General features: G+C 48.8%; 1 protein-coding gene across 1 annotated transcript in view; it reads right to left on the bottom strand.

The window, feature by feature from the left end:
• Window positions 1–533: 533 nt before the first annotated feature.
• RGS6 (regulator of G protein signaling 6) overlaps window positions 534–25,495 on the bottom strand; it is a 574,555-nt gene continuing 549,593 nt past the window's right edge. The window contains exons 18-19 of the mRNA XM_081227834.1: window positions 15,618–15,684; window positions 534–740 (exon numbers count right to left, since the gene is read on the bottom strand). Of these exons, the coding sequence (XP_081083960.1) occupies window positions 574–740; window positions 15,618–15,684 (234 nt within the window). The 3' untranslated portion in view covers window positions 534–573. The remainder of the gene's footprint in view (window positions 741–15,617; window positions 15,685–25,495) is intronic.

Genomic DNA, 25,495 nt, shown 5'->3' with positions numbered 1-25,495 from the left:
TGGCAGCCGCCAACGCCTGTGGACCCCTCCTTGAAAGGTGGCCTCCGAGGGGGTTGGAAGAACTTGAGGTGCTGCAGTGCAGGAGATGGCTCAGTGCTGACGATGTGACTGGGGCGCGTGGCGTGAGGGCGGCCTGGCTCCGGCTTCTTGCACGCAGCGGCCACAGAGATGGGGGAGGTGGGAGGTGGGAGGTGCTCGGGACACAGTGGTGTAACTAGGGGGGTGCCATGGGTGCACCAGAGAGGCGGTGGGGTGTAATACTGGATGTGCTCAGGGCCAGTGGTCCTCTTGAGTTTGCTGGAAGCTGTGATCCCCCAGACGGCGGGAGGAGGGATGACAGTCAGAGTCTAACCTCAGCTGACAGTCACAATGGGAGTCCCACCGGCTGCTCTGCCCTGAGCGTGTTAGGGGCCAGGACCTCCTAGAGAGTGGGGTGTCGGCACACGACTATACAAGGAAGAGAGGGTTGTAAACAGGGGCCTCTACCCGGCCGACCCCAGGCTCCGTGGACTCTCTTTCTGGCCTCCCTCTGGTTCACCCACCACGTCTCCCCACCATTGCCCATCACGGCCCTCACTCTTTCTCTTTCACAGTGACCAAATCTCCCCGCAGGGAAGCTCTGTCTGCAGATGTGGAGCGCGGCCGGCTGCCCGCGTGGTCCTCGGGCCCGGGCCCTGCCGGGGGGACCGTCAGGAGGACTGCATCAGGCCGGTGAGGCGCTTGCCCGCCAGCGACTTTCCCTGCAGAGACAGCGACACAGGGGCACCACAGGCGCACACACAGAGGACAGACACAGAGAGCCAGACAGGTGGATTAATTGTTGGCACGAGCCACGAGGCCAAACGACTTAGCTCACCAACCCCTTTCATCTCTCGGTTTGGGAGCCTTAACCACAGACAATTGAACAACCAGGTCTTTGGGGCAGGTTAGCGGGTGAGGGTGTGCTGCTGGTACATTTTTGGGGGCATGGGGATTTTACTTACCCCAAACCAGGCATTTCAACCTTTAGGTAGAGTGTCTCTTAATGCCTGTGGGCTGCCCCTGAACTCGATTTTATCCAAGTGAGGAAGGAAAGGTGGCCTGGGGACTAGTAAGATCACGGCGGGTGGGTTGACCCAAATAGATGATGGCTAAGAATCTGGGTGACCTGGAACTAATGAATTAACTAGTCTGAAGAAGGCAGAAGACCTAGGAATCCTGTTTAAAATGCAGCATTGAGCTCTCCTTGGGTCCTCCTGACAACCTGTTCTGGGACTGGGAAGGTCTGGGGGCGCTGCCGAGGCTCGGAGCCTGGGCTGCAGGACACAGGGCAATACACTCCTATGTTCTTGGTCCCCATCTCTGGTACCCAGAGGCTGACTTTGATGATTCCACTTCAGGAAGTCTTACAAGCCCTTCACTTACAAACGATGAAGCCATTCTTGTCCTTTCAAAAACAAAAAGGATGAACCCTATCGTGAGGCCTGGTACATGGGGCATAGAGGTCCTGAGAGAGGCCAGTTGTTCACATGCCCGGGAGAAGCCTCTGACGTGGGACTGGGCACCAGCAGGAGGATGGGGAAGCCTCAGTCCTCTGCTTATTTCCCTATAGCCATAGTCTGTGCCCATCCCCTGCTCACCCTCTTCAGAAATCCATAGCATTGGACAGGCGTCTAGAGGAGAGTATGGCTGGACCCAAGCAGATTGATCACTGTGTCTGAGAAAACACTCAGAACCCATCTTAATATTGACAGTGGGTCAGCGACACCAGCGCCATCTGCCTAGGGTAGCACGTGGTCGCTCATCAGCACGGGCTGCAGCGTTTGGTAGCGTGAGGTTTCAAGGGCCAGCAATTCCTCATGTTCATTTCCAAGTGGGGTGTGAGGGCTCATCTTGTTTACTGGGCTTGGCTGCATGTAAGCTGGATGTAATTAAAAAAAATTGATCAGGTTTGTGAAGGCTGGTAGGGTACTCAATAAACCTGCTGATTGATGAATTGATGGATAATGGGCATTTCCAACAAACGAACAACATGGGCTGTGAGTTTGCTGGATGCAGGACAATATGTCATCTGGCTTAGCTCTCCATGGAGGGACGTGCCAGCCTGACTTTGAGAATTCCGATGGCAGGGATGGGAGCTTGTCCAGAAATGCAAATGCTCTCAGGGGCACTTGGGAAGTGTGCAGCTACCTCCCCTTTGCTCTGTTTTTCCCCTTTCATGCCTCATGTTTGCTAGTGAGACAAAACTTTTCATTTTTTTCTTCCCTACCTTAAAACAGACACGCACACATGCACACACGCACACACACACACACACACAAAATCTCCCCATCAGCAACCTTATCTGAATCTTCAGATACACTAAACTTAGCCTGCAGCCGGATACATTTATACTGGGCTAAGAATTTTTTAATCAGATTTTTTTTTTTTTTTAAATCCTAGAGGGTTTCAAGTGCCAGTCTTTGCAAATCACTAAAAGCAGGATGGCTACTCCTCTGTGTGGAGTGAGTTAGGTACAACAATAGCTCACAGATGGCAGAGGCTGACCGCCGAGGACTCCCTCCAGCCCTGGTTCTAAAGCGCACATGGAGCCGGGACTTTCCTTGACTGCCCTTTCTTACACGGAGCTGTAGGCATTTGTATCCAGGTGGTGGACCTGGGAACGGGCCTTCTCCATGCAGTCCTGAAGGCAGGAAGCATGGGGAAATGTGGAGCTGATGAGTCTAGGGGCCTCCTGGTACGCGGGCTCTAACCAAACCTCCCCCAGCTCCTTTCACCCTTTTCCATCCCTGCTCACGTGAAAGGCACCAAAGGATGCTGCTTTCCTCTTGGGTGCTGCTTATTGCTGTGAAACCACACACCAAATACCAGCTCCTCACCCCCTCCTTCCATCCCTCCTCTACCAGGGCCACAAATTACACAGGGTGTATCCAAATATATTTCCAGGTTTGCCATACAATGGCATTTGGGGCTCTGATTTAGCTGGCGGGTGTGAAAAAAAGGAATCACTAAAGCTTCTAAATAACAGTCCGTTGCCAGTGCGGATGTTAAAAGCCCAGAGACAAAGAGGGTGAGGTCTACCAGGCATCCAAACCCTCTTTACAGCTTCATTCTCATTAGTGAGGTCATTGTGGCTGGAGAAGGGGCTGTGGCTGAGGGAGGTTAGAGGTTCTGTTTCTGGATGATTGTGTGTCTGTCTGTTTTAGGTGAATTTGGCCCTGAGGATCCCTACCCTCCACACCTCCCAGTTCTGTAGAGCGGGCTGGGCTGGGAGGCGTTAATTAATCTCTTCCTGCCTAAGTCCTGGAGCGCAGCCTCACAGCTCTGACTGCAAAGACCTGTGGCCAGCCCATCAATCCTTCCCCTCCCCTCCCCCAGCTGCTTGCAGCGCTTCACAGTTGGGGGCGGGGCTGCCGCTGACAGCCCGGAGAACACACCCTGAGACTGTTCCCAACCCCGAAGCCATCCAGGTGGTACTCCTTGGCATTTCTGTCTCCCTCTCCCGCTCCTGCCCTCACACATTTACCAAATGCCAGTTCTGCTGCTAAAGGAGGTCATGATGGCTCAGGTCGGCTCAGGGGGCAGCTCAGCCCGGCCGCAATCTGTTCACTAGGCAGTGACCTCGTGGGTGAGGCTGGAAGGTGGTTACTCATGCAGGGTGCAGGCAAGGCTAGATGCTGGCCTCGGGCTTTGGGGAAGAAATCCTGCAATCACACTGGCTCAGCAGCTGCCTCTCTTCTGAAGAGCTGAGGCTCTTATAATTTTCCGGGATCAAAGTGAAACCTGACAGCAGAGGCTACCGGTGTTCAGAGATGAGCTGCCCCAAGGTGTATGCTGCTAGGGGCTTGCTGGGAGCTACTGCTCTGCGCACGGAGAGGAGAGCTCCCACCCTGCACCTTCTAGGGGTCTTTCCTTCCTCCCCTTCACCCCCATCCTCGCCTCCAGTTTGGACGGTTCTGCAGGAGACACTTAGGAAGGGGAGTGGTAATTCTGCCTTTGCCTGGCATCTTGCTTAGTTACAGGGAAAGGAATTTTTTCAGGGTGTGAATGTGCGCTGTTCCTCAATGCTGGTCAGTTGGGAACAGATTATGGTGCCAGGAAACTGCAGCCAGCTCAGCCTGAGGCCTTGGCGTAGCTGAGCGAAGCAGCTGAAGGTGGTTGAAAATGCTATTAGCAGGCAGCCTTTGTCCAAGTGAAAAAATATACAGTGATTAAGAACTGAGCTGCAGAAGGTACATTCCAGAGACACCAAAGCTTTGCATTCAGACAAAGTACTTTTCACCTTCGAGACATTTGGCCAAGTTTAATCCAATAGAATTCGTGATCCTTCAATTTCATGGACCACAGGCTCAGTGCTGGGTTCACAAACACCCACACGTTCAATTCCCACCCTCCACCCTGACTAATCATTTCAGCTCTGCAGCCATCCTGATGGCTAGAAGCCTGGAAGAAGGTAGTTACGGAATCCTTTGTTTCTAAAAGGAAGTGCACAAAAGGAATAGCTCCCTTTTGTGAGGTGCTTCAGGAAAAACCGACATGCTGCTTGACATGCTGTGGCTCTGTGCATTGCACTTCCAGATATTAATCGACAAAGCATGCACCATCCGGGTTACCAAGAGCTTTCGCCACTCACTTACCTGAGAGACGCTAACCTCTTTGGCTGAGAGAAGGGCTGTGGCTCAGAGAGTAGCCCTGGGGGTCAGATGGCATACTGGGGGCAGCGGAGCCAAGCACTAGTGGCTCAGGCAGGACCTTTTTCAACTCTAAGAAAGTAGAGACATCTGAGCTGCTGATATTTTCTTGCTAATTTGCTCAGATGACCTAAGACCAAAGTTACAGATCTCAGGTCCACTAAGTCTAAACACATGCTATGAGGGGGATGGAAATCAACCGTGGTTGTCTCTAGGGGAGAGAGATGGAATTGACTGCAGAGGGGCATAAGGGAACTTTATAGGGTGATGGGTGTAGGTTACACTGGTGCATACATTCGTCAAATTCATTGAACCATACATTTCAGATCTATTCATTTTGTCATGTGTAATTATGTTTCAGAAGAAAAAAAAAGATTAGAAAAAAATCCAGCTACCACATCTCTGCTTTGAAATTTCCCACCCCTTACTCTTTTTCAGTTGCTGTCCCAGCAACTTTGCTTTTTGGCTAAATTCAAAGCTTCCCCCTCCAGTATAGGAGAAACCCAGATTCCTCTGCTAGGGGAACTAGAACTTGCAACAGAACTAATTTGGAACATGATTTCTAGTCTCCATAGATCCATATGGATCACCTTGTGGTGACACACAGGCATTTTTCACCCCTGCTAGTGAAAAATGGTGTTTTGCTGAATAGGGCTCACCAGGTGACCTCAGCAGGCAAGAAGTGGGAGGTCCCAGAGAGAAGCTGTCCTTTCAAGGAGGCTGAACATTACCTATGAGTAGATGATGCTCAAGTTCATAAATGATGAGTGTGTGTGGACTCACAGGCCTGTAGGGGACTTGCTGGGGAGAGCCGTCAGCCCTAAGAGCCAGGTAGAAAGGAAAGGTCCCAGCTTGGGTTTGTTGGGAGAGGGAGGAGCCAGGGACTCCAGCCAAGTGAGGACTGCCTGACTTCATCGCGTGACTTCCCTGGAGGTTGGTCCCCCTGGTGTCCCTTCTCCACTGAGCAAAGCAAAAGGGATGATTTCAAAAGGAAGTGTAAGGTATTCTGTGGCATCTCCTTTCTCAATGATGTTTAAAATTGGAGAGAGAGTGCCATTTGCTTGGGATAGTTTAGAGGGCTAGAAGCTCTGGCAGGGGATGGTAGGAAAACCCATACTTGATAGAGAATAATTTGAAAACACTGCAACTCTCCTCTTTCATCATCAGCAAGATGGGCAGATGAGATGGGAACTAGGCAATGGTTACACATGGCTGATCCATGGCAGAGCTAGGCTGGAGGAGCATCCAGGAAACAGAGGCTGCTTCTGGCTTTCTCACTCTTCAGGGAAGGGGGAGGGGGTGGGAGGGGGTGGGGGGGTGCCCTGTGACAAGATCCATTCCTGAGGTCTGTATTACTCCTGGGTCCTTGCCAAGCTTTCTGATCTCTCTCAGGAGCTGAAGGGCATTTTATTTGGTATTGAAATATTCTCTTTATTTGACTTTTTAAAAATAGGATACCACAGACATCCGAGACGCAGCCGGGCTGGTGACTCGGCTGTGGGTGGCGCCCCGGAGTCCGGGGAGGCAGCAAGGGACGCAGGATGCTCTCTGAGGTCACCCCTGGGGAGAGATGAGAGGCTGACACGGTCTTGGTGCTCCAGCCGGGTATCAGGCCTGAGCCTCTGAGGTGGGAGAGCTGAGTTCAGGACATTGGTCCACCAGAGAACTCTCGGTCCCATGTAATATCAATTGGCAAGAGCTCTCCCAGAGATCTCCATCTCAATGCTAAGACCCACTCAATGACCAGCAAGCTACAGTGCTGGACACCTCACGCCAAACAACTAGCAAGACAGGAACACAACCCCACCCATTAGCAGAGAGGCTGCCTAAAATCATACTAAATTCACAGACACCCCAAAACACACCACCGGATGCAGTCCTGCCCACCAGAAAGACAAGATCCAGCCTCATCCATCAGAACACAGGCACCAGTCCCCTCCACCAGGAAGCCTACACAACCCACTGAACCAACCTTATCCACTGGGGGCAGACATCAAAAACAACAGGAACTATGAATCTGCAGCCTGCAAAAAGGAGACCCCAAACACAGTAAGTTAAGGAAAATGAGAAGACAGAGAAATACAAAGCAGATGAAGGAGCAAGGTACAAACCCACCAGACCAAACAAATGAAGAGGAAATAGGCAGTCTACCTGAAAAAGAATTCAGAGCAATGACAGTAAAGATGATCCAAAATCTTGGAAGTAGAATGGAGAAAATACAAGAAACGTTTAACAAGGACCTGGAAGAACTAAAGAGCAAACAAATAACGATGAGCAACACGATAAATGAAATTAAAAACTCTCTAGAAGGGATCAATAGCAGAATAACTGAGCCAGAAGGACAGATAAGTGACCTGGAAGATAAAATAGTGGAAATAACTACCGCAGAGCAGAAAAAAGATAAAAGAATGAAAAGAATTGAGGACAGTCTCAGAGACCTCTGGGACAACATGAAATGAACCAACATTCAAATTATAGGGGTCCCAGAAGAAGAGAAAAAGAAAGGGACTGAGAAAATATTTTTTTTTTTTTTTCTTTTTGCGGTATGCGGGCCTCTCACTGTTGTGGCCTCTCCCGTTGCGGAGCACAGGCTCCGGATGCGCAGGCCCAGCGGCCATGGCTCACGGGCCCAGCCGCTCTGCGGCATATGGGATCCTCCCAGACCGGGGCACGAACCCGTATCCCCTGCATCGGCAGGCGGACTCTCAACCACTGCGCCACCAGGGAGGCCCTGAGAAAATATTTGAAGAGATTATAGTTGAAAACTTCCTTAATATGGGAAAGGAAATAATCAAGTCCAGGAAGCCCAGAGAGTCCCATACAGGATAAATCCAAGCAGAAACACGCCAAGACACATATTAATAAAACTATCAAAATTAAATACAAAGAAAAAATATTAAAAGCAGCAAGGGAAAAGCAACAAATAACATACAAGGGAATCCCCACACGGTTAACAGCTGATCTTTCAGCAGAAACTCTTCAAGCCAGAAGGGAGTGGCAGGACATATTTCAAGTGATGAAAGGGAAAAAACTATAACCAAGATTACTCTACCCAGGGCTTCCCTGGTGACGCAGTGGTTAAGAATCCACCTGCCAGTGCAGGGGTTCTGGGTCCGAGCCCTGGTCAAGGAAGATGACACTTGACACAGAGCAGCTATGCCCGTGTGCCACAACTACTGAGCCTTCATTCTAGAGCCTGTGCACCACAACTACTGAGCCTGTGAGCCACAACTACTGAAACCTGCATGCCTAGAGCCCATGCTCCACAACAAGAGAAGCTACTGCAATGAGAAGCCTATACACTGCAACAAAGAGTAGCCCCCGCTTGCCACAACTAAAGAAAACCCGCTCACAGCAACGAAGACACAACGCAGCTAAAAGTAAATAAATAAATAATTTAAAAAAAAAGATTACTCTATCCAGCAGGGATCGCATTCAGATTCAATGGAGAAATTAAAACCTTTACAGATAAGCAAAAGCTAAGAGAATTCAGCACCACCAAACCAGCTTTACAACAAATGCTAAAGGAACTTCTCTAGGCCAGAAACACAAGAGGAGGAAAAGACCTACAATAACAAACCCCAAACAACTAAGAAAATAGTAATAGGAACATACATATCAATAACTACCTTAAATGTAAATGGATTAAATGCTCCAACCAAAGACATAGACTGGCTGAGTGGATTAAAACACAAGACCCGTATATATGCTGTCTACAAGAGACCTACCTCAGACCTAGGGGCACATACAGACTGAAAGTGAGGGGATGGAAAAAGATATTCCATGCAAATGGAAATCAAAAGAAAGCTGGAGTAGCAATTCTCATATCAGACAAAATGGACTTTAAAATAAAGATTATTACAAGAGACAAAGAAGGACACTGCATAATGATCAAGGGATCAATCCAAGAAGAAGATACAGCAATTGTAAATATTTATGCACCCAACATAGGAGCACCTCAATACATAAGGCAAATGCTAACAGCCATAAAAGGGGAAATCGACAGTAACACAATCATAGTAGGGGACTTTAACACCTCACTTTCACCAATGGATGGATCATCCAAAATGAAAATAAATAAGGAAACACAAACTTTAAATGACATATTAAACAAGATGGACTTAAATGATATTTATAGGACATTCCATCCAAAAACAACAGAATACAGTTTCTTCTCAAGTGCTCACGGAACATTCTCCAAGATAGATCATATCTTGGGTCACAAATCAAGCCTTGGTAAATTTAAGAAAATTGAAATCGTATCAAGTATCTTTTCCAACCACAACACTAAGAGACTAGATGTCTATTACAGGAAAAAATCTGTAAAAAATACAAACACATGGAGGCTAAACAATACACTACTAAATAACCAGCAGATCACTGAAGAAATCAAAGAGGAAATAAAAAAATATCTAGAAACAAATGACAACGAAAACATGATGACCCAAAACCTATGGGATGCAGCCAAAGCAGTCCTAAGAGGGAAGTTTATAGTGATACAATCCTACCTCAAGAAACATCTCAACTAAACAACCTAACCTTACACCTAAAGCAGTTAGAGAAAGAACAAAAAACCCCAAAGTTAGCAAAAGGAAAGAACTCATAAAGATTAGATCAGAAATAAATGAAAAAGGAATGAAGGAAACGATAGCAAAGATCAATAAAACTAAAAGCTGGTTCTTTGAGAAGATAAGCAAAATTGAAAAACCATTAGCCAGTCTCATCAGAAAAAAAGGGAGAAGACTCAAATCAAAAGAATTAGAAATGAAAAAGGAGAAGTAACAACTGACACTGCAGAAATACAAAGGATCATGAGAGATTACTACAAGGAACTATATGCCAATAAAATGAAAACCTGGAAGAAATGGACTAATTCTTAGAAAAGCACAACCTTCCGAGACTGAACCAGGAAGAAATAGCAAATATAAACAGACCAATCACAAGCACTGAAATTGAAACTGTGATTTAAAATCTTCCAACGAACAAAAGCCCAGGACCAGATGGCTTCACAGGTGAATTCTATCAAACATTTAGAGAAGAGCTAACACCTATCCTTCTCAAATTCTTCCAAAATATAGCAGAGGGCGGGACACTCCCAAACTCATTCTATGAGGCCACCATCACCCTGATACCAAAACCAGACAAGATTTCACAAAAAAAGAAAACTACAGGCCAATACCACTGATGAACATAGATGCAAAAATCCTCAACAAAATACTAGCAAACAGAATCCAACAGCACATTAAAAGGATCATACACCATGATCAAGTAGGGTTTATCCCAGGAATGCAAGGATTCTTCAATATATGCAAATCAATGTGATACACCATATTAACAAATTGAAGGATAAAAACCATATGATAATCTCAATAGATGCAGAAGAAACTTCTGACAAAATTCAACACCTATTTATGATAAAAACCCTCCAGAAAGTAGGCATAGAGGGAACTTACCTCAACATAATAAAGGCCATCATTCTCAATGGTGAGAAACTGAAACCATTTCCACTAAGATCAGGAACAAGACAAGGTTCCCTACTCCCACCATTATTATTCAACATAGTTTTGGACGTTTTAGCCACAGCAATCAGAGAAGAAAAAGAAATAAAAGGAATCCAAATCGGAAAAGAAGAAGTAAAATGGTCACTGTTTGCAGATGACATGATGCTATACATAGAGAACCCTAAAGATGCTACCAGAAAACTACTACAGTTAATCAATGAATTTGGTAAAGTAGCAGGATACAAAATTAATGCACAGAAATCTCTTGCATTCCTATACACTAATGAAAAATCTGAAAGAGAAATTAAGGAAACACTCCCATTTACTATTGCAACAAAAAGAATAAATTACCTAGGAATAAACCTACCTAAGGAGACAAAAACCTGTAAGCAGAAAACTATAAGACACTGATGAAAGAAATTAAAGATGAAACAAACAGATGGAGAGATATACCATGTTCTTGGATTGGAAGAATCAACATGGTGAAAATGACTATACTACCCAAAGCAATCTACAGATTCAATGCAATCCCTATCAAAATACCAATGGCATTTATCACAGAACTAGACCAAAAATTTCACAATTTGTATGGAAACACAAAAGACCCCAAACAGCAAAAGCAATCTTGAGAAAGAAAAATGGAGCTGGAGGAATCACGCTCCCTGACTTCAGACTATACTACAAAGCTACAGTAATCAAGGCAATATGGTACATAGCTGATTCATTTTGTTATAAAGCAGCAAGTAACACACCATTGTAAAGCAATTATACTCCAAAAAAGATGTTAAAAAAAAAGACAGTATGGCCCTGGCACAAAGACAGAAATATAGATCAATGGAACAGGACAAAAAGCCCAGAGATAAACCCATGCACATATAGTCACCTTATCTTTGATAAAGGAAGCAAGAATATACAATGGAGTAAAGACAGCCTCTTCAATAAGTGGTGCTAGGAAAACTGGACAGCTACATGTAAAAGAATGAAATTAGAACACTCCCTAACACCATACACAAAAATGAACTCAAAAGGGATTAAAGATCTAAGTGTAAGGCCAGACACTATCAAACTCTTAGAGGAGAACAAAGGCAGAACACTCTATGACATAAATCATGGCAAGATCTTTTTGGACTCATCTACTAGAGAAATGGAAATAAAAACAAAAATAAACAATGAACCCTAATAAATAATGGGACCTAATGAAACTTAAAAGCTTTTGCACAGCAGAGGAAACCATAAACAAGACCAAAAGACAACTCTCAGAATGGGAGAAAATATTTGCAAGTGAAGCAACTGACAAAGGATGAATCTCCAAAATATACAAGCAGCTCATGCAGTTCAATATCAAAAAAACAAACAACCCAATCCAAAAATGGGCAGAAGACCTAAACAGACATTTCTCCAAAGAAGATAAACAGATTGCCAACAAACACATGAAAGGATGCTCAATGTCACTAATCATTAGAGAAATGCAAATCAAAACTACAATGAGGTGTCACCTCACACCAGTCACGATGGCCAGCGTCAAAAAATCTACAAACAATAAATGCTGGAGAGGGTGTGGAGAAAAGGGAACCCTCTTGCACTGTTGGTGGGAATGTCAATTTATACAGCTGCTATGGAGAACAGTATGGAGGCTCCTTAAAAAACTAAAAGTAGAACTACCATATAACCCAGTAATCCCAGTACTGGGCAAATACCCTGAGAAAACCATAATTCAAAAAGAGTCATGTACCACAATGTTCATTGTAGCACTATTTACAATAGCCAGGACATGGAAGCAACCTAAGTGTCCATCAACAGGTGAATGGATGAAGAAGATCTGGCACATATATACAATGGAATATTACTCAGCCATAAAAAGAAATGAAATTGAGTTATCTGTAGTGAGGTGGATGGACCTAAAGACTGTCATACAGAGTGAAGTAAGTCAAAAAGAGAAAAACAAATACCATATGCTAACACATATATATGGAATCTAAAGAAAAAAAATGGTTCTGAAGAACCTAGGGGCAGGACAGGAATAAAGACACAGACATAGAGAATGGACTTGAGGACATGGGGAGGGGGGGAAGGGTAAGCTGGGACGAAGTGAGAGAGTGGCATGGACAAATATACACTACCAAATGTAAAATAGATAGCTAGTGCGAAGCAGCTGCATAGCACAGGGAGATCAGCTTAGTGCTTTGTGACCGCCTAGAGGAGTGGGATAGGCAGGGTGGGAGGGAGGCTCAAGAGGGAGGGGATATGGGGATGTATGTATACGTATAGCTGATTCACTTCGTTATACAACAGAAACTAACACACCATTGTAAAGCAATTATACTCCAATAAAGATGTTAAAAAAAATAGGGTACCACAAACATAAAACAAAGCCTCCCCCCCTCCAAATCAAGAGATAGGTGAAAACTGAAAATTTTAAAAAAGCTCTCTGGATGAAGACTTAACATACACTAAACCTATGTAAAAAGTAAGGAATATGGTCAAAATATAAACAATGGATTCTTTTGCAATAGCCCACCATCTTATGTACAGTAATATAAACAATCAGGTTTTTCCACGTCAATGGTGGGTCTATGGAATCTGCCTGCATTCGTGTCTGCCGAGAGCAATTCCCACAAAATGTTACTGGGATCATTAGCAGGTCGAGACACCTTACTCTAGCCTGGCAACTAGCAGTGCCTTTAAAAAAATTTTTTTACTTAATTTTTTTTTTTTAATTTAGAAACATTGAGTTGTCAGCCCTCCTATCTGAACTAAGTGTGAGAGGACCGACCTATATCCCCTATTTCCAGGGATTTTCTCTTTGAATTTCTTGTTCCTGCCCAACGGGGTGGCATCGTTATCTCGTGCACCCTCCCTTCTCAAGTGCCCTCCTCTTCGACTCAACCAGACCTTGATGGTGGCAGTGTGGGGATGGTCCCCTTACCAGGGACACAGGTTAGCTGCCGAGGAAAGTTACTAACGGCCACCCACTGATTGAACATAGAGCAGCTGTTGTGTGTCAAGCGCACTAGACATTTGAGACACACCTGTGCTAATGTCCACAGCATCCTTGCCAGTTAGGTATTCCTTTAACCCGCACTGGACACATGAGGTTGAACCACTAGCCTGAGTGCACACAGCTGGTCAGTGACCTTCATGGCCCATCCACCTTCTCCCTTGTACATGACTGTCACTCTCAAGGAAGGAGGCAGGTGGAAAAGCTCAGGACTAAGGATTCCTCCACATCTACCCACACCAGACTATCTCTCTGGGCAGTGCAGGGTGATTTTCTCACCCTCAATGAGAAAGACGCTTCAGCTCTTGGGCACACTTGAGACCATCCCAGGCACTTCTGTTCTGCCTAAGGTCCTTCCCTTCCTCACAGTGGGGACTCCTGAGAAGGAAAAGCTGTTACCTTCTGGCTGGCAAGCCTGGCAAAGTGGGACTTTGGCTGTTGTGCTGAGCTGAGCGGTGCACGTCACCGCTGCTTGGCGCTCATGGGTTTAAAACGGTGGCTACTGGACCGGCCAGTGAAGCTGCCACTTCTGTTTGTGGCCCTGTGTTATTGGTGCCGATGCCTCTGGGATCTCCATAGCAAGAGTCCCAGGGAGGAGAGAAGCAGGTGTGATGTTTACCTTCCTGAGGAGGGGCGGGCAGATGCTTTACTCCAATTAGAACCAACCCCAGTTAGAACCACGTGCCCACATCGAGCTGGCTGGGGAAGCCCTCCCCGGCTACCCTTCCTCGCACTTCTGACTCCCGCCCCCTCATCGTGCTCGTCACTTATGGGGCTCTTTGCAGAGTCCGACTTCTACCTGTTAGTTTTGGTGGGTGATGGGAGACCTTCCTCCATGGTCCCCAGCTGTGCAGGGACAAATCTGGAACTGGGCAGGCATGCGGGATGCCGGGAGCGACAAGGGCTCAGCAGCTGTGTCCGACACTGGTGGCACAATGCCCAGTCCCCAACTCCCCAGCCTCCTGTCCAAGTTGTGCATTTCCATTTTCCCTGCTGCTTTTTTCACCTCATGCAGGAGAAATGCCCCCCTTTTATTACCGGATCGCTTATCTCCTTCCTCTCGTTCTGACTGAAAAACCCTGGTGCTCTTTCTACACTCAGCCTGCAGCAAGTTCTTGGTGGACACAGGGGTGGAGTGGAGGCGGGCATTCTGTTCACAAGGCCCCCTGATGGCACGCCTTCCTTAGCCCATGCTGGGCTTGCCTCTTCCTCACCTCCTCCTCCTCTTCCTTAAATGTACTCTGGCATCTCTGTGCTGGTTCACCCCAAACTAGGCAAGGGCCCAAAGACCCAAGGAAACAGGGACATGGCTGAGTTGCTATCGTCAACAACTTGATGCTACTTTTTTCCAGCTAGGAAGTTCAAGGGACCCTTGACTATGGCGACAGGGGAGGGCGCTGGTGAAGTTTAGTGGATGAGACAGCAGAAGGGGTCACTTGCTCGGCAGTGTGTGATCCTTCTCAGGACCCAGGAGGACTCTAACCCCACCCTCCTAAGGGCACTTCTCGTCTCCTGCAAACACGTTCATCCAGAACACATCCATGGCGTGGGGTCCTTGGTTAAGCCAGCTGCCACGGCAGAGTTTCGAGGGCACAGGCTGCCAACATGCTGATGCTGACTGATTATGCCCCAAAGCATAATCTTTCCATGAATGTCCAAGTCCATTTGGATACACGTTCAAAGAGGGCTGGCTCATTTCTCTTTCCTCCCTACTCTCAGGAATGCAGTTTGGCGGGCATTTATCAGACATGTATTTCTAACCTGAAAAAGTGCAGCAGGGGACAGGGCAAGCAGCATTTTTCAAGACATCTCTGGACAGAAACGTTGGCTGATGGAATTCCTAGCCACAGAGAACCTTCTTACTTCCCTACAAACCCTTTTCACATGTCGCTGCAATGCTCTCCATCCCTGTGACACAGGGGATGGGCGGTTCCCTAGCCCTCTTCTCCCATGGGGGTCTAGCAGGTAGAAAGGTGAGATTTCCAAGTTTCCCACAGGACTTGGCCCTGGACCACAGAGGAAGAGTAATGGAAGCTGTAAGTGGGAGACTAAGCCTCAGGATGCTGCTGTTGGGTCTAAAAGCATCTTCAAAGATAGAGGGCATTTCTGCTAGGGGTCCAGGAGAAGCAAGTTACAGGATCAATACCTGAAGACATTATTTGTACATTGCCTCCGGGACAAGGCACTCATCTCCATGTCATTTCTAGACCGCTCAGCTTCTTGTTTCTTAGGAAGAAAAAACTATGGGTGTAAAAAAAGAGGCAGGAAAAATGGGCACACTAAAAAAACGGGTGCCACTCACTGTCCATGGAACTAGGGTGTGAGAACAGGAGGGGTGGGCAGAGATGAGGCCATGGACAAACAGATCATCTCTTCCGGATTTGGAGCACCTTCTGAGCAGAAGGATCCCAAAGAAGGTTAGAGAGTTCGGACGCCGGGATCACTCACCCACTGCTGGAAGGAAGCCACCTCGGGGGTGAAATGCAGCGGCCATTCTGACTCTGCGCCAGCAGCACTAGGCAATTGTGTTTTTAGGAAGGGAAGTGAAGAATAACTTATCCAGCTGAAACCATGAAGACCTGTGGCTTTAGGGGAGCCCCTGCCCAGGCATGCACACAGCAGCAGTGGGCAGGCGGTCCATGCGCAGAGGCACATGCAGGTCTGCAGCGTATGTTACACACGTACCATACACTGAACACGGAGGCGTGTATCAGGCAGGTAGCACATGCACCTGTGTATGCAGCTGTGCACAGGCTCATGTGAGTGTTCACACCACAGGCACTTGCAAAAGCATCTCATGCAAGGTTCACGAGCAACCACACGATTGGCTGTAGAGCTTTACATCAGGCTCCTAAGACACCAATCTTTGACAGACACCGCAAACTTCAAGCATTTACCTTAAGATACATATATAAACCTGACTTTCCCCGGGAAAATCCATTCGTGTCAGTGGAAATGGCCTCTCTGCTTCTGTTTCTGTCAATACCGCAAGCAGTGGGAGCGTGCCGCCCAGGGGGCTGGCTTCCGAGAGATTTCAAAGCATCCACTGCCACTTGGTTCTGACTCCTCCAACCACCCCACTTTGTAGCACGCAGTTAAAAAACAGGAGCCTCTGTTTATCTGGCAGATGGAGCAACCAGACTTGGTGAGGTTGTACTGCTCAGGGTGGCTCCAGGCAGGCAGACAGCTGCCAGGTGAGGGTTTCTGGGAATGAGGCTTCTGCGGTGCAGAGCGCTACATCTGCAGGATTGGATTTCATGCTCTTATAGGGGAGAACCATCTCTGATCTGTGTCTGGAAGCAGGAGGCATCTTAGGGTCCTGCACCTCAGGAGTCGGGGCAAATGCCAGATCCTGACAACGTAGGCAGTGTTTCCTTGGTGGCCCTCCCCACGTCCTGGCACCGCACTGCTACAAGCCCCTAGCTCCTACAGTTTCCCGGGAAGTGCACAGGGGCCCTGAGAAATAGACCACAGGGCAGAAGCTGGTGTGCTGGGTACCACAGTCCCTCCATTCCTAGGGAAAGCAGAGAAACTGGCTCTCTGAGTTGACTTTAAAAATCAGACAATAATAATAGCTACCATTCATTTATCGAGTAGAGTCACGAGCCGGTTGCTGTAATAAACGAATGTGCTTTGCACACATTGTCGTATTTGAGATACGCGTGTCACCACCCTCAACTGCAAAATAAATACAATAATACCTACCTTGCAGGACGTGGTTGGAAATCAGATAAGGTAATAAGAGCTAATGGGCTGCAGGTAACATCATAATAATGAAAATAATAATACAAAGAGTTATACTTAAGCATATATATTGCAAACACTATGCTAAGCACTTGATGTATTCTTTCCCTCTTAATCATTTAATCTTATCTTTTTTACAGATGAGGAAACTGAGGCTTGGAGTCTGAAATGCACAGTTAAGGGGTGGAGCTGGGGGAGAACCGAAGTCCCTCTCAGGCCAAGTTCTGCGTGACACGGATGCCCACAGTGCGACAACGTGAGTGCCCAAGACATGGCAGCTGTTCTTGTTATGCCCTCTTAGTGCCAACATCCACCCAGGGCAGCAGGCTTCATTGTACCCATCGGGCAAGTGAGCGGCTTGCCCAGGGGCTTATACCAACTTCAGGTGGAGAAACAGGATTCAACGGGGGCTGCCCATTGCTAACCCTGAGCCCATTCTCTACATTCTGGTGGCCCCTAAAGGGATGTTGTTCTCAGGGGGCGGAGCCAGCAGGTCATCTTCAGGAGGGGATGAGGATGCAGTTGGGGGAAATATCACTGCCAGGTTTTTGACATTTAACCTCTCATAGGTAGTGCTGTTCAGTCACACCCAGGTAGCTGGCTGAGGAGCAGTGAGGACAGCGCAGGGCAGGACGAGGGGCCAGTTGGAGCCTCTCAAAACAAACTCCTGCCAGGGCAAGATGCACATCGCTGTGCAGTCCTCCGTGCAGTCCTGGGGAGGATGGAAAGAAAGGGGACCCTGACATCAAATCTACACAAAGCTGCTGAAGGGCAAGCTGGGGGCTCTAGTGGTCATCACCCCAGCCGCAAGCCTTCCTGGTGATCCTTCTCATAATGTCCTACACATCTAGAAACAATTGAGCAATGCTATGATTGAGGGATAGCAAATGATGGGCTCTGAAGCTGTATCATTACCAAGGAAACCGCCCTTGAGGATATGACCACTCACAAATACTGATGGTTGAATCCTTTACATATTTAGAATTATGGATGCCCTGGAACCTTCCAGGATCATTCAGGACAGAGAATCCATCAGAATTTCCCCTCTACTTTTGCTGCAGCTCACAAGGTTGGGTTGAGTTTTGTACTGGTTGCTCCATCTCCATTTCCCAACTTAGTATGCTATAATGGAAAGGGCAGGCCCTCTACCCTTACCTGATGGTCTGTCTTTTCCCATTAGCTGTGGGGATTTGGATGCACCGTGCTCTTGCTACAAATGAGAAAGGCCAGGGGCATGGTGTAAAACAGTTCTCCAACCCTGTGAAAAAGCATGGGCACCCCCTGGATCCCCATACCTCTCTCTCCCCTGCCTCCTATATCCAGGCATCAATCACGCCCACCAGAGTTTTAAAGGCCTGTATGAGGGAACACAGTCACAATCAACTCTGACTGGGCTTTCTTTAGCTTCAAAAAATGTCTTATTAAAACTTTGCTGACTTTATCGGGATCACCATGTTTAATGAGAGGCCTCAAAGAATTTGAAAGCAAAAGATGAGGAGAGGAAAAAAGCCATAAGCTGTAATCACCATAATTATACAATCACATGATGAGTTGAAGGCAGCCCTGGCAATGCCCGAGAGAGGAGGGAGTGTCATCTGCAATCAGGTTGGTCCTAGGGACAGCTGGCAAGAATGTGACACGAGAGCCCTTCCCTTCCCCTGAGTTGGGTTGAAGATGAGTCCTCACGGAAGGGCCCAGGAGGAGGGGGCCCACGAATGCAGTTTCCCCTTGGTCTAAGGTATCAGGGGGCATGCCCTGTCCCGGGCCAGGCTGAGACAGTTTGGGGGCCAGCTTGTCCGCCTGGAACCTGCATTGGCATCAGGTAAAAGGCAACTGGCTTGATCATCTTTTCTGCTTTCAACAAAACACCCTTTCTGGATGGAAATGATGTCAGGCCAAGCTTTCTCCAGCATAGGGCCAGGGCACCCCACACACGCCAACCCTGGCTGTGCTCAGCCTCCCTAAGCCAACGGGCACCGGTGTTCTCCGCGCACTGACTTCCTCCTGGGCGTTCAGGGGAGAGAGCGCTGTTGCCCAGGGCTCAGCTGCAGCAGCAGCGACTGGCTTAAAAAACCAAAAACAAAAGGCCAGGATGACAAGTGGAGGGCGGCAATTCCACTTCTTGACAGTGGCCTTGCCTTGACTTCATCGTCATCTGGCTTTTCTCCCTCAAGGTAAAATCTAATCTTCTCCGATCCCTCTCCTCCAGTCTCAGCAAACTCCCTCCATGTGATCTGTCCTCCTTTTCCGTAGCTTAGTTATAAACCATATGATAATATGCAGTATTTCACCAATATTTAATGCATACGAGGATTCCATTTGGAAGAGGTGATGGAATCCAGAGCAGAAACTTGCTCTACAATATCCTTGGCCATTCAGCTTCTGAACGTTTCCAGAGAGCTCCTTTTTTCCTTGGGGTGACATAGTCCATCGGTGGGAAGCTGCTACTGTTAGAATATTCTTAGAATGAGTGACCATCCCCACGTCTTCTACGCATTTGTTCTAGCTTTGTCTGGAACAATCCAGAAATGTCCACTCACTCTGGGAGACAAACACACATATAGCTCTAGATGGTTATTGAATCGCTTTAGGGGCAGGACACCTTTATCTCCTTCAGTCTCATCTGACATGGCTTCCAGAGTCCCCAGCTCTTCTCTTCTGAATTTTCTCTCGTTTGTTGAAGTTCCTGATAAAGTGCAGGGGGCTTAGAACCAAGATTCAACACAGTCTAGAGCAACCCAGAGAGCAGTGGAGCACTTCTTTTCTGACTGTTCCACTTTTGTTATTACAACCTAAAGTTGCTTAAAAAAAAAAGTGATCGCATCCTGCTTTTGCTTCTATCAGGCTTGTAATCAATTGCAACCCCAGAATTTTTAAAACTTGAATTACAGTGAAGACTAGGAATGCCACCCTGTAGTTGTGAGACTGAATTTTTTTTAACATAAATTTTATCTGGTTAAATTATACCTGGTTGTTTGGACCCATCATTCTACCTGAAGGAGACGGTTTTATGATAATTCCATTACCTATCAAATGAGCAGTACCTTCCAGGTTTGCATCTTTTGAGTATGACTGACATGTTTGTCTCTCCATCTGAGTCATCCAAAAGCATGTGGATAGGACAGGACTATGGCTGGACCCTTGTGGCCACAACTAGAAACTGCATTTCCCATGGACATAGATCTATTAATTCACCATCTTATCAGCCATTAAGATGTGATGAATATACTTGCTTTCCCTAATTATGGGCAAACATAGAGGCAGCGGAGGTGGAGGGGGTACAGGGGACAGGAACTGATATTATTTTCAACCTTACTGCACTGGTATCTGGTCACAAATAAATATTTTCTGGAGCAGGGGATGCAGTTATGATGGTCATCCATCTACAGTAAGCCAGGCTTGCAAGGAGGGTGTGGAAAGTTCCTGCAAATATTACACCCACGAGGCCCCTTCTTGTTTGGGGCTGTGGTGCATCGCTCAAGCCAAAATGAATTGACCGTGACCAGCGGGTGTGGCAGAACTCTTGCCACTTGGACGCTGCCACTGCCCGGGTAGCTATACACTCCCAACCCCATCCCACCTTCCCATCTGTCAGGGAGCCAGCAGACAAACACTCAAGGGGCTTTCTCTCATTGGCCTTCACGTAACATCACTAAACTGCAGATCCCACTGCTCCAGGCTCCCCTGCCGTGTCCCAGCTAGCATTCTGCTTCACAGCAACATTTTAGAGATTGTTCCTTCCTATGGATTTGTATCCTGCCCTCCTTCCAGAATACCATGGTTCCCAAACTCGATTTGAACCAAGGATACTCATTTGCTGCTCAGAAACAGGGGAGACTCCCGCATTGCTTTCATCAGGAGCTCATTCTGGGGGAATGCCGTGGCCGGCTTACTTCTCAGCCTTTGAAGTCCTTAGACCTTGAGCTCTCTGACTTCTAGCCGTCCAGTCTGGACACAGGCAGAGTTGGGTCTCTTCTCCCTGACCTTGACATTGGCAGCTTTGCCTCCTTCCTAGGTTCCTGCTATTCCAAAGCCTGCCTAATGCCTGGAGGTTTCTCTCCTGCCCCTTGTGTGGTACTGCTGCTCCCCTGGCAGGTCCGAGGTGGATTCTGTCCTCTGGAGAAGCGGGTGTCCTGTCCCCTGCGTGGCCCGCACTCCCCGCCGTTCATCCCGCTGAGGGCCCCGTGGTCGGTCACCTTCACCCTCTGCCTTCTCCCTGGACAGATGGGAGCCCATGGCTGTTCTCACGTGGCTGCCTGGGGACAGGAGCCAGGAATCTGATGGTACAAGCCACGGGGAACGGGATGAAATCCCACAGCCCCATCAGCCACTTCTAAAGGGAGAGATCCTTCTAGAAGGACGTCTTTCCTGAGTCGGGGGTAGGAGGAAGGCTCTGTTACAGCAAAGGGCTGCAGGTCAGCTCCCGAAATAGCTTCCCACCTGGCACATCCATCCACAGTATGCCCCCAGCCTGCCTCGCGGGAGACTGGCAGGGATGCGATTTGGATCGGAATCAGTGGCTGTAAACACACAGCTGTGCCTTTCTGCCTCGCGGGAGCTTTTCACTTGACTGCTCGGCACACTGGGGTCTGGGGAAGGCAGAAGAAGCCCGGGGTGGGGGAGAGGGAGGGCCGGCCAGAGGAGGAGGGAGCAGTTTTGCAGAGCCTCGCTGTCCCCTGGGTCAGGAGGCTGAGTCACTGCCGCATTTCTTCTCGAGTGGGCACTCCGCGGGGAGGGCGTTTTTGGCTGCTTTTGGTTGACAGGTTGAACCATCAGCTGGGGGTTCCTCCTTCCAAGAGGAGTGGCAGTGTCAAAAATGACAACCTCTGACCCTTTTTGATAAATAAAAATCTCACCCTTCCCCAGAGTTTCAGAAAGAATCCCTCCCGTGCCCATGGAGAGCCACTTTATCTCTTTGTCTTCTCTGTATCCTGCCAGCTAAGCTGATTCAGCTGTCTTACATTTTATAGTTGGTTTATAAAAAAAATAAACTCTTACATTTTCATTTTCCAGCTATAAAACTATAATATTAAACATGCTTTTTCAGACTTCACTTGGACCCAAGATGGAGAGAGAAGGATCGAGACCAGAGGAGGCTTAACCTACCACTGACTATAACCAGGTTACCACGCCCTCTGTGCCCTCTTTTTGGGCATTAAGAGAGGACAGTGGAAAGCCAGCCCGGAGCTCTCCAGGGAACTGGAAGGTGTGGTAGCAGGAGAACAGCAGAGTGATGCTGAGGTCCCCAGATACTCACAGCCCATTTTTCCCACCCTCCCACAAGGCACGGGCTGATGTGGCGGCAGCCACGCAGAGCCCATCCCTCTGCCCGACTGACCTCACCCCCACCTCCCGACACATACCCAGCTGGGCATCCGTCCTGGAATGGTGGGGACTGCGGCACTGGCAAAATTGACAGGGTGCGTGGTGCTTACCCTGCTCTCTGTGACCTCTCCCTCCCTGCCCTCCAGGGGTCACAGTGTACAGTGAGCCCTGAGCGACGGAGGGATGGGGCCTGTGTGTCAGGTGCCAGTCGCACTCAGTTCTGACGGTGCTTTATCGTCAAATCCCTGTCAAAGGGTTTTAAATACACACCCAACTCAATTCCAAACATGGTTTACTTCCCTGTGTCAAGGGTGGGCAGCCACTTCCCAGGCAGGAAGGCAGCTCCTCTCTCACTCTGAGGGAAGATTAGCACAACTCACAAATCTCAGGACAGAGAGAAGCACAGACCTACAGAACATTCCAGCTGAAAAAGGTCCAGAGAGATGATCTAGTCCACGCCATTGTTCACAGGAGAAAACCAGGGCTCAGAGAGGGCTAGTGATGGGCCTGAGGCCACGCTGTTAGCAAGCTGAGCCTGGAAGCAGGAGCCACCCTGCGTGGAGGCTGCTGAGGCGTTTCCCAGAGTCCCAGGGGAAGTCCTCACTGCTCAAGACAGGCAAGTTTTCATGTCTTCCCTCCCAAGCACTGCTATGGAATCCGCCCCCATCTCTAGGCAGGCCCGGGTCTCACTGCTGCTGGATCTCAGGGATCTGAGATGGGAGAGGCTGGCACTACAGTCTGCGACCCAGACGTCCCCATGGGGCCCAAGGACTGTCTGCAATCTGAATCAACTCTAAAGATTTTTAGCCAACCCTTCCTTGCTGGAGGCCCAAAAGGTTTTTTTCAACTGAGGTCAAAGCCCTCCGGGGGCTCTGCTGAGTCTAGGTGTTTGAGAACTCATTCCAGCAGAGTGCACAGCTCTGCCCCTGACACGCTGAGGGGGAGGGGGAGACAACCTCCTCGGGGAAGGAGCTGCTGGGGGGGGTGGAGGGGGTGGGGTGGGCCGAGCACCCTGGCTGCCAGCCCTCTGCCTCGCCTGCCAAGGGTCTCAGGCTTCCACTTCTGGTTCAGCACCTGGGCCTGGGGCCGGAGCTCCCTGGAAGGTGGTGGGAGGTGAGCTGCAGACTTTTTAGCTCTCATTAGCTTTTCCTTGGCTTTTGGTTGGGGCGGGAGGAAAGGGAGAGGGAGGGAGGGTGACAGCTGGCTCCCAGAACTTCCTGGTCTCCATCTGACTTTCCCGCTGCATTCCTTGGCAGGCAGGACAGAAACGCTTGGAGATGCTGCTTGGCGCACGCCAAGGCTCCCTCAGCTCCCGGCCCTGCTGTTTCAATTCCAAGGAGCACCTCGACAAAGCCCAACTGTGATGCTCTCTTAGGAGGGATGAACACCTGGTTCTCATCTCTGTTCTCCTCTGAGGCCTCCATCGTAGCTCAGGCACCGGCAACCCCACTGCCCATCTTGGGAACCCGAGGCTACAGCTGATGAGGCTCTCCAGAGGATACCTGGGGCTTCGGCTGAGCACCCAGGCAAAGGTTTCCAGGGAGGCTGATGCCACCGTCACCCAGGGCTGCCACTTCTGCTAACTTAAGTGCTATCCCTTGCAGATACCATGCAGAGGACTTGTTCTAGCTTTTCCTCCCAGAGTTTCTCCTGTGGAGTTCCCACAAGATGGCTTTGGCCACCATGTGAAAAGGGACAATCAAATTGCTGCTGTTGAACCTTGGCTAATGGCCCTTTGCTCCTCCTTGCCCTCCTCCCATGCATCCTTGCTGTCCTCTATGTCAGAGTCGCCTCTTGTGGGGCCCTCCCTGCTTTGTGGTAGACCCTGAAGGAGTGAGCACGCCTAAGAGACAGCAGGGGGATGGACAGCCTTTCTGCTCTGGCCACCCTCATACCCTCATGGTCATCTGTCAGCCGCAAAACCAGGAAGATGGTGGAGAACGGCAGACTGATGGGCACTGAGCAGTAGCAAGTGGTCTCTAGTTACAGAAGACCCTCCTCCCCGCCGTCAGCAGTGCCTGGGACCTCCCACCAGAGAGTCTGCAGAGGAGATGGAGGGTGATGCAAAGGCAATCCACGGAAGTTTCCTACGGTGGCTTTCATATTCTACAACCACTGTGAAAGGAAGCTTCCCAGTGGACAGGACTAGGGAGAGAGAGGCTCCATTCATTTGACCTGAGGCCATGTCCTAGGCCCCCTTTGAGAAGCTTCTCTGGGTTACAGCTCTTCCTGGGCCTGGAGCTCTTGGGACCGGGTCCACCGGTCAGTTCAGTGATGTGAGTCATCCACTGCACAAGGGCAGCTGAGGGTCAAGGAGGGGCTGAAATCCAGCTGCGCGTCGCTTGGCCAGCTGGGCATCTGTGGGGCTGGGCTCATCAGAGGGAGTCCTGTTTTCTGCTCTGAATAAAGATGCGATGTGGGCTGGCTGCGCCATGCCATGGACTTTGAGTGATGTTTGCTTCTGAACCTGGGCCTGCCTTGTCAAAAACCAGGCCATTATGCAAGCTCCGTGGCTCTAGGTGGCCCAGCTACACAATGCCTTGGCACAGCATACCCCCCATTGGCTCTGATGTTCAAGCTCTGCGTGACTCAGGATGACGCTTCCATTGGAAGGAGCAGCTCACCCAGCAATGCCTCTCATGGGGATCGCAAGGCTCCTTCTGCACCCAAACCAGCGTGGCCCCAGCAGCTTCCGTGAACCACAACGAACTACTCCCTAGGATCTCACGTCAAAGGGGGCATCTGGGGCCTTCAACAGATAATCTCTCCATATCTCATGATACACCTGAGTCTTGGAAAGAACGATCTGCTTTCTCCACATGCTCCTCCTTTACCAAGAAAACAAAGGACACTGGCGTGGGAGAAATTCTGGACCCAGATTCAGTTTTTTTTTTTTTTTTTTTTTTTTGCGGTACGCGGGCCTCTCACTGCCGTGGCCTCTCCCGTTGCGGAGCACAGGCTCCGGACGCGCAGGCTTAGCGGCCATGGCTCACGGGCCCAGCCGCTCCGCGGCATGTGGGATCTTCCCGGACCGGGGCATGAACCCGCGTCCCCTGCATCGGCAGGCGGACTCTCAACCACTGCGCCACCAGGGAAGCCCCCAGATTCAGTTTTGATAAGAAGTGAGCTGACTGAGACAACTAACCATCTGGATCAACATTTCTTGCCACTAGTTAGTCCTAAATGGCAGCTGGCCTCACACCCTTGGTGTGTGGCCTGCCCAGCTTCACCCTCTCATTTTGCCATCATTGGTTCCA

This window comes from Mesoplodon bidens (genome assembly GCF_964165515.1).
Source record: "Mesoplodon bidens genome assembly, chromosome: 3".
Lineage (NCBI taxonomy): Eukaryota > Metazoa > Chordata > Mammalia > Artiodactyla > Ziphiidae > Mesoplodon > Mesoplodon bidens.
This window is presented reverse-complemented; position numbering and strand designations above follow the sequence as displayed.